The 17,512-nt window shown below is 35.7% G+C and overlaps 2 protein-coding genes across 9 annotated transcripts in view; both read right to left on the bottom strand.

Moving 5' to 3' along the window:
- Positions 1-469, bottom strand: part of LOC145317439 (torsin-1A-like) — a 12,855-nt gene extending 12,386 nt beyond the window's left edge. For both annotated transcript variants that reach the window (XM_080158534.1, XM_080158535.1), the window contains exon 1: positions 409-469. The gene's annotated coding sequence lies outside the window, so the exon portion shown is untranslated. The remainder of the gene's footprint in view (positions 1-408) is intronic.
- On the bottom strand, positions 454-17,512 carry LOC145317433 (E3 ubiquitin-protein ligase MIB2-like). 7 transcript variants are annotated; one of them, XM_080158521.1, is made up of 19 exons: positions 17,437-17,512; positions 16,874-17,171; positions 15,891-16,545; positions 15,544-15,764; positions 15,321-15,415; positions 14,844-14,966; positions 14,369-14,503; positions 13,705-13,823; positions 13,418-13,518; positions 6,095-6,232; positions 5,718-5,778; positions 5,205-5,284; positions 4,654-4,814; positions 4,106-4,330; positions 3,129-3,267; positions 2,794-2,866; positions 1,835-1,960; positions 889-1,320; positions 454-648 (listed from the first exon to the last, which is right to left on the bottom strand). In XM_080158521.1, the coding sequence occupies exons 1-18, from the start codon at positions 17,477-17,479 to the stop codon at positions 1,261-1,263; spliced, it is 2,853 nt and encodes a 950-aa protein (XP_080014647.1). In that variant the 5' UTR covers positions 17,480-17,512; the 3' UTR covers positions 454-648; positions 889-1,260. The 7 variants fall into 7 exon arrangements, with proteins under 7 accessions (XP_080014647.1, XP_080014648.1, XP_080014649.1 ...); XM_080158522.1 differs by having other exon boundaries at positions 454-598; XM_080158523.1 differs by having other exon boundaries at positions 454-554.

Genomic DNA, 17,512 nt, shown 5'->3' with positions numbered 1-17,512 from the left:
CAATCCCCCATAAAAATTTCACCTTAACTCAATTTTAAAAATACATTTGGGGAGGGGGAGGTTCGATTCACTATACCAAGAAAAATCTAGTAATATACGGCGGGACAGCTTTCTTTACTCTAAAATTTCAAATTTTCTTCTCTTTTCTTGTATATTTAAAAATCTGAAGAACATGAATATAATATTTAATACATTCATTTAAGGATAATATCTCTATTACATCTTGAATTGTAAGTAGATTATGCTTTTAAGCAATCCTAAGACATATTTACATTTTTTTTAAAGACTAAAGTTATTTTCTATTTCTTCAATTTCCAAAAACTTTAAATCGACAATTGTTTCAATTGTCAAATTAGTTTTGAGGTTAGCTTCTATGAATGTTGTCATCCCCGTAGAGGCTATAGTTACCTGTACATTAGTATCTCAATACCTCTTATACATTATTAAGTTAAATCTGAAAGATAACTTTATTTTTTATGATGGAAGTATTTTTATATTTTGTCATTTATTTCATTACATCACACTTCGTATAATTCATACACAAAATATACTGACTAATTTAATAAATACTAGCGGCTTCGCCCCTAGCCTCTAGTGGCTTTGCCCCAAGAGGTATAATGACATCGTTTATTACCTGGAGATCCCCCACTCCACCACTATTTTAAATAATTTTAAAAAATGGCGGGGGGATTTTTTGTTTCTGGAGGGGGGGGGGGGGTTAGGGGTGTCCCACCCCCCAAGAAAATAGCCTAAAACCACCACAGGACCAGTAGGTATATTCCCTGAAGAGTAGAATCCGATCGGTTCAGTGGTTACCAAGATCTTAAGGGACAGACGGACAGACAGACATCATTCTACTTTGTATTATAGATAATAAAACATGCTTACAATATTTTCAAAGATTATAAAATTTGTACAAAAAATATAGCGATCAATGTTTTTTTTCATATTTTTCAATCACATTATATAAAATGCAAATTTTTCAATTACTGACAATTTTAAAAGCACAAATAATCAATGCCAAGCAAATCCGTGAAAAAGTTTACCGATTCTTTTTATCAAGTTGTCGTAACAAAACTGGATTTAAAATAATAATTTATTATTTTAATATCCGCGAATAGCTGTCTTTAATACCATGCGATAAACAACTATTCAATATTTATATTTTTAAAAAATAATCCTACGACATTTCAAGTAGGTAATAACATTAAAATTTTAACCAATATTGAATTAAAGCTTTGTTCTGTCTATAATACAGTTTCAATAAAGTGGTATCTTCTTTTCTATTTTTTTTCTGCACATATGACAATTAACCAGATCCTAAAAGTAAAAAATAAAATAAATGTAATGCATAAAATATGTTTAAACAATAGACTTCAAGAGCCATCTTTATAGGAGCACAGTATTAACCCTGTGTACTTATAGTTGCACTTTAGAAAATTATCCAAAGGAAAATTCTATTACAGAAAATCAAAAATATCTGGGTATAGTCCTTTTCGTGGCAATGCCTCTTAAGAGGCGTTTCGTCGAATTTTCACAGTAGTTTTTCTCCTATTTTTAGCCACTGTGGGGGGGGGGGGCTCTAACCCTGCAGGGCCAATTGCCTAACCCTGTGGGGCAATCACCTAACCTAACTTAACCTATCAAAAGCTACTGTAAAATATGACGAAAGGCCCCTTAAGAGGCGTTGTCACGAAAGGGACTATAGCCCAAATATTTTTTTGTCGGCCCAGGCCTCCGGATGTTCGAGGCCAACAATAATGAAATTAAGCTTATTTTTTTTTAAATTTTACTATCCACGAAAAGCTGTCTATAATACGATGAGGCCACTAACCTGAGTACAGAGCTGACATGCCCCGTGTCCACAGAGGAAGGCGACATTTCTTTTCCTCTCCATGCAAATTCCACACAGAAACTGGTCCTCCAGATCTTGAACCTTTTTCAATATATCAGCGATATCCTAAAAAATTATACGCAATTTTAGCGTTGGAGGTTTCCCTTAAAGTGCCTACTTGAACTGAACATAGATATCTCCCTTTTTAAAATAAATCGAAAATTAGAAAGGTTATGCAGTGTTTTGTTTGATTGTATCATTACTTTATGCAAGAATTAGGTAAAGGAATTTTAAAGATATTTTTTTAAATCTGAGATTCCGGTGCTTGCTAGGCACTTTGAGAGAAAGCACAGCGTAGGCTTATTAACAGGTACAAGGCGAGATTGGACTTCAAACTTAATTCTTTGTCTGTTGGGACCTTTGGGCACATAATCTTGCACATAGTATTGGTCTAGATCTAGTTCTAATACTTCGCAAATAAGAAATAAAAATACTAGGGTTGGGCCGGATACTTTTTTGGCCGGATACCGGATACCGGATATCCGGCTGATTTCAAACACCGGATATCCGGTAACCGGCCGGATATCCGACCAACGCCGGATATCCGGCAAATATCCGGTTATCCGGCCAAATTACCGGATATCCGGCCGGATAACCGGCCAAATTACCAGATATTAAAGTAGTAAAAAAAAAATTTCTTCAGAAATCTTATATAAATTTACATAAAGTTAAACTTATTCAGAAAAAATGTTCTTCTAGCTTCAATAATAAGAAAATTATAGCCATTTAAGATTTTAAAAAGCAGAGATTTTTGGTGTAAAGTATAAAAAATTATAGAGCCGGATATCCGGCCGGATAGTTTCAATATCCGGTATCCGGCCGGATATTGAAAATGACCGGATATCCGGCCGGATATCCGGCCACACCGGATATCCGGCCCAACCCTAAAAAATACCTACCTTTTTATCTACTGTAGCACTTTCTATGGTCTTCTTATCAATAACAGTATTGCACTCAAGACACTTTTTCATCCTGGAAAAATATGATTAAATACAAAAGTTTGACTTAATATTCGATTAAGGGTTAAATTATAACAGCCTTAAACACATAAGTTTGGGAATCTGTTTGAAAGCTAATATAAGCCAATTACTACATTTCGAACACAATATAGACAGACATATAAACTTTTTAGGGACCAGCGTTCTAGTAGAGGTCTTAGATATTATAGAAAATATGCTAGTTTTCTAAGATCTTAACGGACAGAAAAACAGACATGCAAAACTGTTATAAATACCTTATACAACAAGCTTTGCATACAAGTTTATGTTGGCAAGGGTGAAAAGTCATGAGGTCAGTCTGTTCACAACATATTCTACATTCCTTCTCGACAGCCATGCCAGGGTCAGCCTCTACACCCACCTCAACTCCACCTACTGGGCAATATATTAACTAAATTCTAAGTTTGATATTTCCAACATTAGAGTAAAACAATAGAGAGGTTAGGGGTTAAATAACTGCATGTCTCCACCCCGTGCACTCCGTGCCGACTTTAATTGGGTCTTTGAATATCTGCCAATAAAATCGTAAATATTAACACAGCCAAGACGCTACACAAGAGCAGAAAGACATTTGCTAGCAGACGAAAAAGGTCCCCAAGACCGGGGCCAGTAAGTTGTCTGGGTTATACATCAAAATTTATTACATTTATTTTTCCACCTATACTATTTTCATAAGACTAAACTGTTGATTCTCACCCGGAAAGCAAATTAAATTTTATAAAAAATCTGTTGGATAATAATGCTCTGTCAATACCTAAATTGGGACTTTATATCATGACTAGACAAGCGTCGAACTTTGTGTCCTGTCAAGACATACGTCTGGGCTCTTTACTTTGTTAAGACTTAACAAAGTACTTTATACCATGCAAAGATGAAAGTTGGGATTATAAAGCCTGTCAAAACATGTAAGATGGTAATTGATTTTTACCTAAATCCTGTCATATCAAAGATTTGTTAATGTTGCTGGTCTTAGGACAAACGCAGGAGTGACAAACGTCGAAGTGGACACTTTAACCTAACCTAACCTAGGTACCTAAAACATCTTTTAGGTCTATTAAAAGCCTAACCCCTGCAGGGGGGGTTAGTTTTATCCTAATATCTTGACATAACCTAACAGGTACAAAATACTTAAATAACTTGATATTCTAGACACTCCTGCGTTTGTCCACTCCGACGTTTGTCAGTCCTGCGTTTGCTTTGGAACCAATGTTACCTGCTCCCTGCGGGCCAGCAACCATATTCTCTTGTATCTCGGCATAGTCAGGTTCAGCACCCACAGGTTCTGCAGCTGCTGGCCGCACCAGGTAGTCAACTATAAATTGTTGTAGGTCACAGTTTTCTATGAGGTTGATGGGTGTATCTCCAGCCAGGTTCCTGGTGTCCCTGTCCGCACCGTGGTGGAATAACATTAACATTAATCCAACTCTCAGGATTTGACCTGAAATGCATTAATTTTTAAGGATTTTTAAAAATCTTTTAATTCGATTTCCTTACAAGTTAAAATTATATTTTGTTACTTTTAGGCAATCTACTATGAAGTTTTTTAGTATTAATAACATTTGTAATTGTAAAAAATACTATACACTATATGAATGAAACAGTCATATGTGTTTCTCACAACTTTTTGTAATCGAATAGTAATCACATCTTAAACGAAAATTATTATAAAATAATGAAGAAAAGTTTAAGCCAAACTTATTTGAGTATACTATCATTCTCAGTAAAGAAACTAAAGAAACTTAAAATCCCAAAAGCACCCACCTGAGGGTATCTCCATTTGTGTAAGTCGATCAATGTGAACCGGATCAAAGACTGCCTCCAGATCATTGTTGTATCTGTTCTCAGTGCCAATGCTCTGGGTGCCAATAACTGCCAGGTGGGCGGCTGTGTTCCCATCACGATCTTGCAAACTTACATCACATCTTAAATTTTTTTTTTATTCATCAATGAGGATAAAACAAATAAAACTTAAAATTGCTTCAAAATTCAATTTGTATTCCCAAACAGTTGTATGCACAGCAATTTACTATGTGTACGTGTGCTCTTAGGGGTAGAAAAAAAGATTCCTCCCATATTTCTTATTTTGGGGGGCGTTGACAACTCCCTACATCCCCTTCCGGCTAGACATTGTTCCCAGACAAATTATTATATACCAAATACCACAAAACTGTAGTATGCACCAAAATAAATTGTTTCTTTTATTGATCATGAATTTTTCGACAATTCTAAGTTTGGCTTATAAAAATCTGTAAAGGTTTAAAACTTTACTTTAAAATTATGAACGCTAAGTAATAGATACATTATATGAATACCTGTGTTCTAGAAGTAGAAGAAGAACAGAGCTATTCGCATTTAGTGCAGCATAGTGGAGTCCACTCCTACCCTGATCATCCTATACAAACATTCAATACAAGTTTATGTAAGAGAAGGACAAACTTAATGATAGACAGATATCCTTATAATAAAGAAACAGGATGTCTATTTGTCTGTCTGTACCGAAGGATCTTACTAGCCGCTGAAATGGTATTGTTCTCCTTTACAGGGTAGTTTGTCATAGGTCCTGGGAAGGTTTATAACTATTTTGGGGAGGGTACCACCACGCTTACAAGAGAAATTGCACCTAGAAAAAAAATTAGCTCCTACCCCCCTCCAAATATTTTTTTACTTTTTCTTTTTAAATCTAAAATAAAAAAATGGGTTATCGAATTCAGCTCCGCCTTCCCTAAGTGCCTCCTTTTCCCCTCTAGTTCTCTATATACTTAGATTATATATGTTAATGACTTACCAAAATTGTCCTATAAAAATATTCTAAAAACATGAATTACCTGAATATTTATATCACATTCGGGAGTTTTTAACAGGCATTTAATCACATCCAAGTTTTCACTAAAATAAGTTTAACTAGATGTTAAGTTGAGGTTTGAAAAATTCTGTGTTTTCACAAAAAATGCCTCTTAAGCACTGATAAACCCTTTCCCCTTGTTTTGAAATAAATTGAAAATGAAAAGCGGGTTACTTATTTGCCTTAACCATGCGGGGAACCCTAACCCTGTGAGGATTAAACCTTCGTTGCCCTAGCCCTGCTGGGCTACAAAGCAATATAAAAACAAACGGAAGAACTTTCCCCCCTTAATTTCAACTAGGGACGAGTTTTCAGTGGTCAAAAGAAACTATCAGCGAATGAGAGAGTTATATGAGTTACCTGGCAACAGCAATGTGCAAGGGAGCTTGTCTATCCCTTGTGACAATGTTGACACACCGTCTGTCTGTTTGAATCAGCTGTTCTACTAGTTTAGGCAGGCCAGCACGTACGGCCAGATGGAGGGAGTTCCAACCATTACTAGTGTTAAACACAAGATTATTAATTTTTTATATCCTAAATCACGGCTAAAAAATTATGCTTAGCTAGCAAGATATAAAAAAATAAACATAGAAAGATAACAATTTTCATTTATCAGAAAAAAGAAAAGGTTAGATGCCGTTTCAGAACAGTTTTACATCGTAGGCTTTTTATTTTACGGGGGTAAAAAGAACGATTTTAGAGGTTTGAGGTTTTATTTGATTAAGGGGGACATAACTGAAGCTTTTTTGATGCTGGGGGGGGGGGGGGGGTTTCTCCGGAACCACTTGATGAACCGTGCAAATTTTTTGGGCTTAAGCTTTTAGGGGTATGAACATCTAATGGTTTCAAAGTCAACCCCTTACCCCCACCCCCTAGCCCCCCGGGGCTCAAAACCCCCCTAAAAATGAACCTAACCTTAAATTTCTCAGAAACCATTTGACCAATAAGGATGATTTCTTAAACTTAAGCTTTTATGGTTATAAACTAACTTCTAGTTTAGAAGTCAACCCACTGCCGCCAACTCCTAGCCCTCCGGGGCTCAAAAAAACCCTAAAAATGAACCTAACCTTAATTTTCTCAGAAACCATTCGACCAATAGAGATGATTTCTTAAACTTAAGCCTTTATGGTTATAAACTTGCTTTTGATATAGAAGTCACCCCCCTGCCACCAACCCCTAGCCCTCCGGGGCTCAAAAAAATCCTAAAAATTAACCTAACCTTAATTTTCTCAGAAACCATTCGACCAATAGAGATGATTTCTTAAACTTAAGCTTTTATGGTTATAAACTAACTCCTAGTTTAGAAGTCACTACCCTGCCACCAACCCCTAGCCCTCTGGGGCTTCAAAAAACCCTAAAAATGAACCTAACCTTTATTTTCTCAGAAACCATTTGTTCAATAGAGATGATTTCTTAAACTTAAGCTTTTATGGTGATAAACTAACTCTAGTTTAGAAGTCACCCCCCTGCCACCAACCCCTAGCCCTCTGGGGCTCCAAAAAACCCTAAATATGAACCTAACCTTAATTTCCTCACAAACCATTTAACCAATAGAGATGATTTCTTAAACTTAAGCTTTTATGGTTATAAACTAAATTTTGGTTTATAAGTCACCCCCCTGCCGCCAACTCCTAGCCCTCCGGGGCTTCAAAAACCCTAAAAATTAACCTAACCTTAATTTTCTCAGAAACCATTCGACCAATAGAGATGATTTCTTAAACTTAAGCCTTTATGGTTATAAACTAGCTTTTGGTACAGAAGTCACCCCCCTGCCGCTAACCACTAGCCTTCCGGGGATAAAAAAAAACCCATAAAAATGAACCTAACCTTTATTTTCTCAGGAACCATTTGACCAATAGAGATGATTTCTTAAACTTAAGCTTTTATGCTTATAAACTAACTTATAGTTTAGAAGTCACCCCCCTGCCGCCAACCCCTGGCCCTCCAGGGCTCAAAAACCCTAAAAATGAACCTAACTTTAATTTTTTCAGAAACCATTTGATTAATAGAAATGATTGCTTAAACTTAAGCTATAATGCTTATAAACTAACTTATAGTTTAGAAGTCAACCCCCTGCCGCCAACCCCTAGCCCTCCGGGGCTCAAAAACCCTAAAAATGAACCTAACTTTAATTTTTTCAGAAACCATTTGATTAATAGATTCTTAAACTTAAGATTTTATGCTTATTAATTAACTTTTAGTTTATAAGTTTTCCCACCCCTGCCGCCAACCCCTAGCCCTCCTGGGCTTAAAAAAACCCTAAAAATGAACCTAACTTTAATTGACCCAGAAACCATTTGATCAATAGAGATGGTTTTTTATGTGTATAAACTACTTTTTTTGTTTGGCAGATATATGGTTATAAACTAAATTTTATTTTAGAGGTCACCCACCCCATAGCCCCCCTGGGCTCAAAAACCCCCTAAAAAAATATACTTTAGCTTAAATTTCCAGTATTTTTTTTTTTAAAAATGCTTTCAGAGGAACAACCTAACCTCAGTTTTCTCAGGAACAGCATTATTAAATGTGCAGATATCTTGGACTTCAGCTGTTATGGGAAAAAACTTTTCGTTAATGAATTAATAATTAAAGATTTATTTTACTATTTTAGGAGAAGAAGGATGTCAATCAATTTTGTAAGAGTTGAGACTCTATACTTTGTTAGCGGCAGGGGGGTGACTTCTAAACTATAGTTAGTTTATAAGCATAAAAGTATAAGTTTAAGAAATCATCCCTATTGGTCAAATGGTTTCTGAGAAAATTAAGGTTAGGTACATTTTTAGGGTTTTTTGAGCCCCGGAGGGCTAGGGGTTGGCGGCAGGGGTGTGACTTATAATCAAGGAGTTAGTTTATAACCATAAAAGCTTAAGTTTAAGAAATCATTCCTATTGGTCAAATGGTTTCTGAGAAAATTAAGGTTAGGTTCATTTTTAGGATTTTTTTGAAGCCCCGGAGGGCTAGGAGTTGGCGGCAGGGGGGTGACTTATAAACCAAAATTTAGTTTATAACCATAAAAGCTTAAGTTTAAGAAATCATCTCTATTGGTTAAATGGTTTGTGAGGAAATTAAGGTTAGGTTCATTTTTAGGGTTTTTTTGAGCCCCAGAGGGCTAGGGGTTGGTGGCAGGGGGGTGACTTCTAAACTAGGGTTACTTTTAACAGTTATAAATCTATCTCAACCATAACATTTATAAATTAGTAACTACTGCTGCTTCATAACGAAATATATTTCAAAGAAAAAAATCTTCATTATCAATCGCATCTCTTGTCACTGTGGGCTACAATTGAATCAAGACAAAAGTAAGTGCCGAGCCCTGGGACCTATGTAGGGTGAAAATAGACATAAATCCTTGATGATTCCAGGTGGAGACAAAATATTTCAGCGGGGTCTTTTGGTTTTTTTTTCAATTTTAAGTTCTGAAAAAAAATTGAAAAAAATATGAAAATCTTTAATAAAAAACAAACAAAAAATAATTTTCAATATTTTTTTTCACAAAAAGATTCAAACAACTTATATAAATACTATAAGCTTTAAAAAAATCACAATTTTCAAATTTAGACTTTCAATAAAAAGATTTGTAGAAAAAACCTAACAACAAATTCTAACATATTTCTGATCAACATAGCAATAAAACATCTTTTGCAAAATCTTTATCATCAAAAATAAATAGCACTTACTAAAGACTTTTTTTCATTTAAACTTATACTTTTCACATTAATTAACTTTAAAGATTGGATTTTTAAAAAGAAAGGTTGCGTGATTTTTTTATTCATAATTAATTGCCTAATTTTGAGATTCAGATAAAAAACTTTACTACTTTATATTAATTGATAATCTACTAGCAGCGGCTACGCCTCTAGAGGCATATGAGGCCATTGGGTTGGGGGGGAAGTCGAACCCCCCTTACAATTACAGTTTTTTTTTAATGAAAAAGTTAAAAACATTTAATTTGAGAGTTAATTCTCTTGGGATAGTGATGGTACCCTTCCCCAAAATAGTAATAAACCTTACCAGGACATATAAGAAGCTACCATGTAAAGGAGAACCATATTGGTTCAGTGGTTAGTGAGATTCCTTGGTGCACAAAGACTCACATAGAACCTGTTACTTTATTATAAAGATACATATATACACAGAAACTCTACAATCAGAGTATGTCTGTTTGTTCATCCGTCTGTATAAAAACAATACAGAATATATTTTTTTTGCTAAAGCGGCTACGCCCTTAGAGGCCTTTAGGGGCACTTAAGAGGGAAATAAGGGGTTTAATTCTACAACTATATTTTTATTTTAGGCTTAAAAAGGAAAAGTTTTGTTTGTGTGTTGTGGTCCTTTTTTAAGGGGCGATTTCTCTTCTCTTTCTCAAAAAAAGTTATGAACCTTCCAAGGACCAATGAGAAGCTACATAGTAAAGTAAAAAAAGAACCATATTAGTTCTTAAGCATCAGAAAGATGGACAAACAGACATCAATCTATTTTGTATCATAAATAGTGCTTTAAAGCAGTGAGAGAAATATCATCTGGAAAAAAATAATTTTCCTATCGTTTAAAAGTTATATCCCTGTATAAAAAAGATAGGATGTCCGTGTGTTTTTTTCTGTCTGTGCCTAAAGTTCTTGCTAACCACTGGACCAATTTAGTTCTTCTTTATTGACCTATCTTTTAGACTGATAGGATCAACATATTAAGGAGTAGTTTAGTGTCTATTAATCCTTACATAAAAGTAACAGTTTCTGTGTCTGTCTGTTTGTGTGTGTGTGTGTGTGTGAGGGTGTCTGTCGGTACCGAAGATTCTTTGTAACCGCTTAACTGATGTAGTTCTCCTTTTGGTTCCAGCTTTTCATGGTCCTGAGAAGTTTTGAGTTTAGAAAAAAATGAGTTCCTACCCAACATTTAAAAAAAAACTTTTTCTTTTACATACTATAACTGAAAGTAGGGGAGGGGTCAACTTCCCCCCACTTATCAAGGGCCCCTAGATGCCTCTAGGGGCAAAACCGCTAGTGATAAAATAATTTTTATCTTGAATTTTGATTAAATTGTTCTTTTTCCATTTAATAAAATATAATTGTAATTATCAACCTCAAAGAATATCCAGAATTAGGTAATTGGATTTAACAAGGGAAAAAGACAACATCCATAATTAGTGAAGCTGTTAAGTTTAAAAGAATACAAATAAAGAAAATAGCAAGTGTAATATACAGATGCAAAGATATATTAATCAGAGCGAGATGGGACAATGGACTGTTTATTACACTAGTCCCCATAGTTTAATATAGCAATTTGTTATTCGTTGCCTTAACTACTTAGGGGACTTGTTGCGATTTTTGTTTGGTTAGATTATTAAATTAAGTGCCCAACGTTTCAACCATTAACTGAAACATACAGAAGGGTTATCCATGTATCATATTTGGGAATGTAAATCAATTTAGCGGTCATTGTCTTATCCCTTTAGATCCCTGAATAGTAATTAACAATGATCAATGGTTCTTTTTTTTCTATGTAGCTTCTCATTGGTTCTTGGAAGTTCTATAACTTTTTTGGGAGGGTACCTCCACCATCCTAGGAGAAATCAACCCCTAAAAAAGGACCCCATTTCACACACAAAAAATAACTTTTTCTTTTTAAGTCTGAAATAAAAATCTAGTTGTAGAATTCAACCACTTCTTCCCCTCTCAAGTGCCCCTAAAGGCCTCTAGGGGCGTAGCCGCTAGTACCAAATAAATATATTCTGTAATATTTTTATACAGACGGATGAACAAACAGACATACTCTGATTGTAGAGTTTCTGTGTATATATGTATCTTTATAATAAAGTAACAGGTTCTATGTGAGTCTTTGTGCACCAAGGGATCTCACTAATTACTGAACCAATATGGTTCTCCTTTACATGGTAGCTTCTTATATGTCCTGGTAAGGTTTATTACTATTTTGGGGAAGGGTACCATCACTATCCCAAGAGAATTAACTCTCAAAAATAAATGTTTTTAACTTTTTCATTAAAAAAACTGTAATTATAAGGGAGGGTTCGTCTTCCCCCCCAACCTAAGGGCCTCATATGCCTCTAGAGGCGTAGCCGCTGCTAGTAGAGTATCCCATGATATAAAGCAGTAAAGTTTTTTATCTGAATCTCAAAATTAGGCAATTAATTATGAATAAAAAAATCACGCAACCTTTCTTTTTAAAAAAATCAATCTTTAAAGTTAATTAATGTGAAAAGTATAAGTTTAAATGAAAAAAAGTCTTTAGTAAGTGCTATTTATTTTTGATGATAAAGATTTTGCAAAAGATGTTTTATTGCTATGTTGATCAGAAATATGTTAGAATATGTTGTTAGGTTTTTTCTACAAATCTTTTTATTGAAAGTCTAAATTTGAAAATTGTGATTTTTTTAAAGCTTATAGTATTTATATAAGTTGTTTGAATCTTTTTGTGAAAAAAAATATTGAAAATTATTTTTTGTTTGTTTTTTATTAAAGATTTTCATATTTTTTTCAATTTTTTTTCAGAACTTAAAATTGAAAAAAAAACAAAAGACCCCGCTGAAATATTTTGTCTCCACCTGGAATCATCAAGGATTTATGTCTATTTTCACCCTACATAGGTCCCAGGGCTCGGCACTTACTTTTGTCTTGATTCAATTGTAGCCCACAGTGTTGTAGAAGTGAATCAAGCAATATTAGCTTGGTCGTTTTAGACTAGAGTTAGTTTATCACCATAAAAGCTTAAGTTTAAGAAAGCATCTCTATTGGTCAAATGGTTCCTGAGAAAATAAAGGTTAGGTTCATTTTTATGAGTTTTTTTGATCCCCGGAGGGCTAGGGGTTAGCGGCAGGGTGGTGACTTCTATACCAAAAGCTAGTTTATAACCATAAAGGCTTAAGTTTAAGAAATCGTCTCTATTGGTCGAATGGTTTGTGAGGAAATTAAGGTTAGGTTCATTTTTAGGGTTTTTTGAAGCCCCAGAGGGCTAGGGGTTGGTGGCAGGGTGGTGACTTCTAAACTAGGAGTTAGTTTATAACCATAAAAGCTTAAGTTTAAGAAATCATCTCTATTGGTCGAATGGTTTCTGAGAAAATTAAGGTTAGGTTAATTTTTAGGATTTTTTTGAGCCCCGGAGGGCTAGGGGTTGGTGGCAGGGGGGTGACCTATAAACCAAAATTTAGTTTATAACCATAAAAGCTTTAGTTTAAGAAATCATCTCTATTGGTCGAATGGTTTGTGAGGAAATAAAGGTTAGGTTCATTTTTAGGGTTTTTTGGAGCCCCAGAGGGCTAGGGGTTGGTAGCAGGGTGGTGACTTCTAAACTAGGAGTTAGTTTATAACCATAAAAGCTTAAGTTTAAGAAATCATCCCTATTGGTCAAATGGTTTCTGAGAAATTTAAGGTTAGGTTCATTTTTAGGGGGGTTTTGAGCCCCGGGGGGCTAGGGGGTGGGGGTAAGGGGTTGACTTTGAAACCATAAGATGTTCATACCCCTAAAAGCTTAAGTCCAAAAAAATTGCACGGTTCATCAAGTGGTTCCGGAGAAAACCCCCCCCCCCAGCATCAAAAAAGCTTCAGTTACGTCCCCCTTAAAAAAATGTGGCAGGGGTAAAATAATGGATTTTAAAGTTTGTGAGGGGTAAACAACCCTTTACCCCCCACCTTGGACGTCTATGCATGAGAAATATTATTACATACGTACTTTTCAAATACAAGCAGATCTGCTTGATCAACCATATGACATGCTGTATCCTCATTCTTCATGTTTATGGCTATCTGCAGTGGTGTTTCTCCATTCTTGTCCTTTATAATTGAAGCTGTAAGGTTAGGTCAATAATTGGGAAATAAAATAAATCTTTTAAAAGCTTTTTTGCAAAATCTAATTGAAATTAAATGTATAGGTAACAGGATCTGTGTCTCTGTGTGTGTGTGTGTGTATACTGAAGTATCTTGTTAATCGCTGAACCAATATGGTTCACCTTTACTAACCTGTATATTGACAGCAGCACCAGCTTTCAGGAGAGCAGTTAATGTCTCCATACTGCGACCAATAACAGCTTGATGCAGGGGTGTCCTACCCTCCTTATTTTGACTGTTGATTGGACTGCCTAAAATTTGGTTTAAAATAATAATGAGGAAATATATTTTATATAGAAAGGCTATCCTATTTGGAAGATAAGATACAAATATTAACAAGTAGTATTAGACTTCAAATACTACAAAGAAAATTGGGTTATCTTGTATTGCCCATTGATAACTTATAATTAAACTGTTCCTTTTTATTGTGATGTCTTATATAGGAGGGGGGGGGGGGGGGGGGGGCTAATCCATAAGGAATTTTTTATACCAATCTTTGCAAAATCTTATGTAAAAGAATCATTACAAATACATAAAAGTAAAGAGGAAAACTGGGTTACAGGATTTTAAAACAAGGATCTAAAAGAATGAGACAATGGCCAACAAATTGGTGTATGTCCTCTATGATGATACGTAAAATTACCCCTTCTGTATGTGTATTACAATTAGTGGTTGAAACGTTTGGAAACTCAACTTAAGGAACTAACAAATCAAAATTCAATATAAGTGCCCAAAGTTGTTAAGCCAACGAATATGAAGAAAGGAGTATTGTTATTATAAAACTTCGGGGATTTACCTCTGTCAATTAATGTAAGAATAGCTGCAGGTTTGGAGCCAATAGCAGCATAATGGATTGGTAGATCCCCAGCCTGGTCAGGTATAGATCCGTCTCCTCCACTTGATAATAGTGTTCGCAGGATTTCAACATAACCTGAACACCATTTTTTTCTAATTTTTATTTTAAAAAATCTTTAAATCTAATTAAACAATATATAAAAGCTTATTCCTTATCAAAATAAATGGTAATGTACAATGTACAGAGAATTTCTTGATACATAAAGTATAAACTTAACAAATATTTTCAAAATCTAAAAACCAAAACTGACAATACGTTAATACTTATACATTTTATTTACCAAATAATGTCACTTACCCAGGAAATGAATCTAAAATAATATTTGGGGGGCAGATAAATAGGTCTTCAATTCTGCTAAGTGTAGCTTAACGAGAGCTAAAAATCACTTATAGGTTTTTTGATGTTTATTATCTACCTTGATAAGCTGCAACCATAAGAACAGTTTTCTGCTCCAATTTTTGGTTGACTAGAACAGGACGAAACCTGACTATGCTGGATACAACAGCCAACAAACCCAGGTTGGCCGCCTTGTGCAGGGCTAAATAAAATACTAATTACAATTTGAGCATCATTCTAACTTCAAAGTAACGAGAGGCCAGTCTGTCTGTCTTTTCTGTGTGTGTGTGTGTGCTGCGAAGGATCTCGTAAACGCTGCATCGATAGGGTTATCCTTTAGAATGGCTGCTTATAGGTAAAGGGAGTGTTTTGAACTTTTTTTGGAGAGAAATCGCCCCCCCCCCCTGAAAAAATTACAACCCGCGCGCCTCTCCCCTTCAATTTTTCAAAAAAAATCTAAGGTGGTAATGGTGGGTCAATTACTTAGACATCCCTTTAAATAGTCCCTATATTCGTCTAGGAGCGTAGCTGCTAGTACGTCAGTAAAGAAACTTACCAATAAGAAGAGCATTATTATCTGGTATTAGCAGAGGATTAGAAAGAATCTTTTCCACTTCCATTACATCTCCAGAGCAGGCCAACGACATAAACCTAAATGATAAATATATCTTTAAATATGAACGGATTATTGTGGGCGATTGGCCATCTATGATAATAAATCTTTTCTTTCTCCTCTGTAATTTTAACTCCATTATTCCCTTAAAGTAGAATAAAAATACCTTTCATTCATATTTTGTGTTGGAACAGTTTCTTGTTGCCTTTCTATATGCTCGAGAATGGCAGGGTGGAGAGTAATCACGCGTCCATGGCCAAGGTCAACTGTAGCACTGGACTCAGAGTGCAGCAACTGGATCCTGGCGGTTAATCCGGAGTAGCCGCTCATTACTGCATGGTTTGTATGATATCTGGCGATCAGAGACTTGTCATTAGTTATTTTTACCTAAAAAAATATTATTACCAATACGTAAGTTAAATATACAAGTCTTCCATTATTTCATCTTTTTAAATTAATGGAACAAATGGTAAAAAAATTTGTTGATAATTCTAGAAGTTTTAATTTTCTTACCTGCTCCCCTACGGCAAAGACCTTGACTGATTTTAACGCCATCGGATTTAAGGTCCATCTGCTAAATTTCGCGTCGGTGCCTGCAGCCGCAGCAAACTGAACTCTAACGTCTCCCTTCTCGGTAATCCGATGCACCCGTCCCTTGCGGCCGACAACAACTGCCATCTCCGGCCTGTATTCTCCGTGACCTGCCTGTAGCTGTATCAGGGTGGGAAGGTCAACACACACCTCCACGGTTTGTCCAATTTTAAATGTTTGTACTGAATCAACAGACTTCCCGAGGAGTGGCAAATGTGTTGTGTAAATCTTTCCTCCACTCCCAGGTTTAATACAACGCACATCGACTTTGCTGTCATGGCCAACACGGTACAGATTCTCTGCCTTACTGCCGTGCCAGATAACACAAGCCACGCTGTTGCCCGTCAGATCTTTCCAGTTGGCAATCTCTTTGACCAGCCCCTGACTACCAACACCTCCATCTTGGTCGCCCCACTTCCAGTCCTGTCCACGCACCACCACAGCGCTGCGAAAGATGCCGTGAATCTCAGTGGGTGTCTGGCTGGCTGCTCGGCAAGGCACAACCACACCGTGGCCGCCAGGAACCAGGTAACGAATAAATTCGTGAGTCAGATCATGATATTTTAAATGATAGCACCTGTAAAATAATAATCTTTGAATACTTATAGATAAATTAGGTTTCTAACAAAATATAAAATCTCTAAGCATATAAAAACATTGAAATAATTTTTTTAACCATTGGAGTGCAGTAGAAGGATATCAACGATTCAACGTTCTTTTGAGAAAAGAAATTGAGGTGACGTATTTTTTAAATTCCAAAGTTTATTACCAATAAACCTAATATAAAAATTACTAGCTGTATATCTTCTTTCAACTTGGCGAATTTATGAACAAACTGTCGAATTTAATTTTTCCAATGATAAAAACCTGTAAGTTAGAAATCTATAAAAGAATAAAAATAAAACCTGGAACAGAGATGAACACTCAGGCACTGATTACAAGTCCATCGTATACCAAAAATTCTATCCGCGGAGCAGCCAGCACACAGCGCGTTCTCATGCACTATGCCAGACGGACCAGTATCCAGGACACGCAGATCATACAGGTTGGAGCGCCCCGCGTGGTAGTTGTTGCAGAACCCGTTGTCCCAGAGCACCATGACCGAGCCCGGCAGGCAGTGCGGGTTGTCTGTTGAGCCAATGAGCACAACGGTTCCCGCGTGACCAGGCCCACCATCCTGATTGTCCCAATTCCAATCAGGACCTAGATGTTTAACAATGTACGTATTAATTTAAATTTCATGAAATGTATTCAAAAAGATAGAAACTTTTATTCTCCTATAACATCATGTATTTTTTTAACGAACCTAATCATAATGCAAAGTTTGAAATCGATGGGACAACTCTAACATGTCTAAATTGACAACAGAGCTAACCGCTACAGACGGAAGGATCTACCCTATATAGAAACGCTTCGCTTAATAAATCAAAATAGACCACGATTCTATATTCAAAATTTTGTTGCTTACCTCTGATACACCTAACGCCAAGTTGTAAGCCTGTGTCAGCCATTTAATCTCATTTTAATCTATCTGAAATATTTAA

Source organism: Acartia tonsa, chromosome 4, assembly GCF_053477335.1.
Source record: "Acartia tonsa isolate MP-2025a chromosome 4, ASM5347733v1, whole genome shotgun sequence".
NCBI classification, from domain to species: domain Eukaryota; kingdom Metazoa; phylum Arthropoda; class Copepoda; order Calanoida; family Acartiidae; genus Acartia; species Acartia tonsa.
This window is presented reverse-complemented; position numbering and strand designations above follow the sequence as displayed.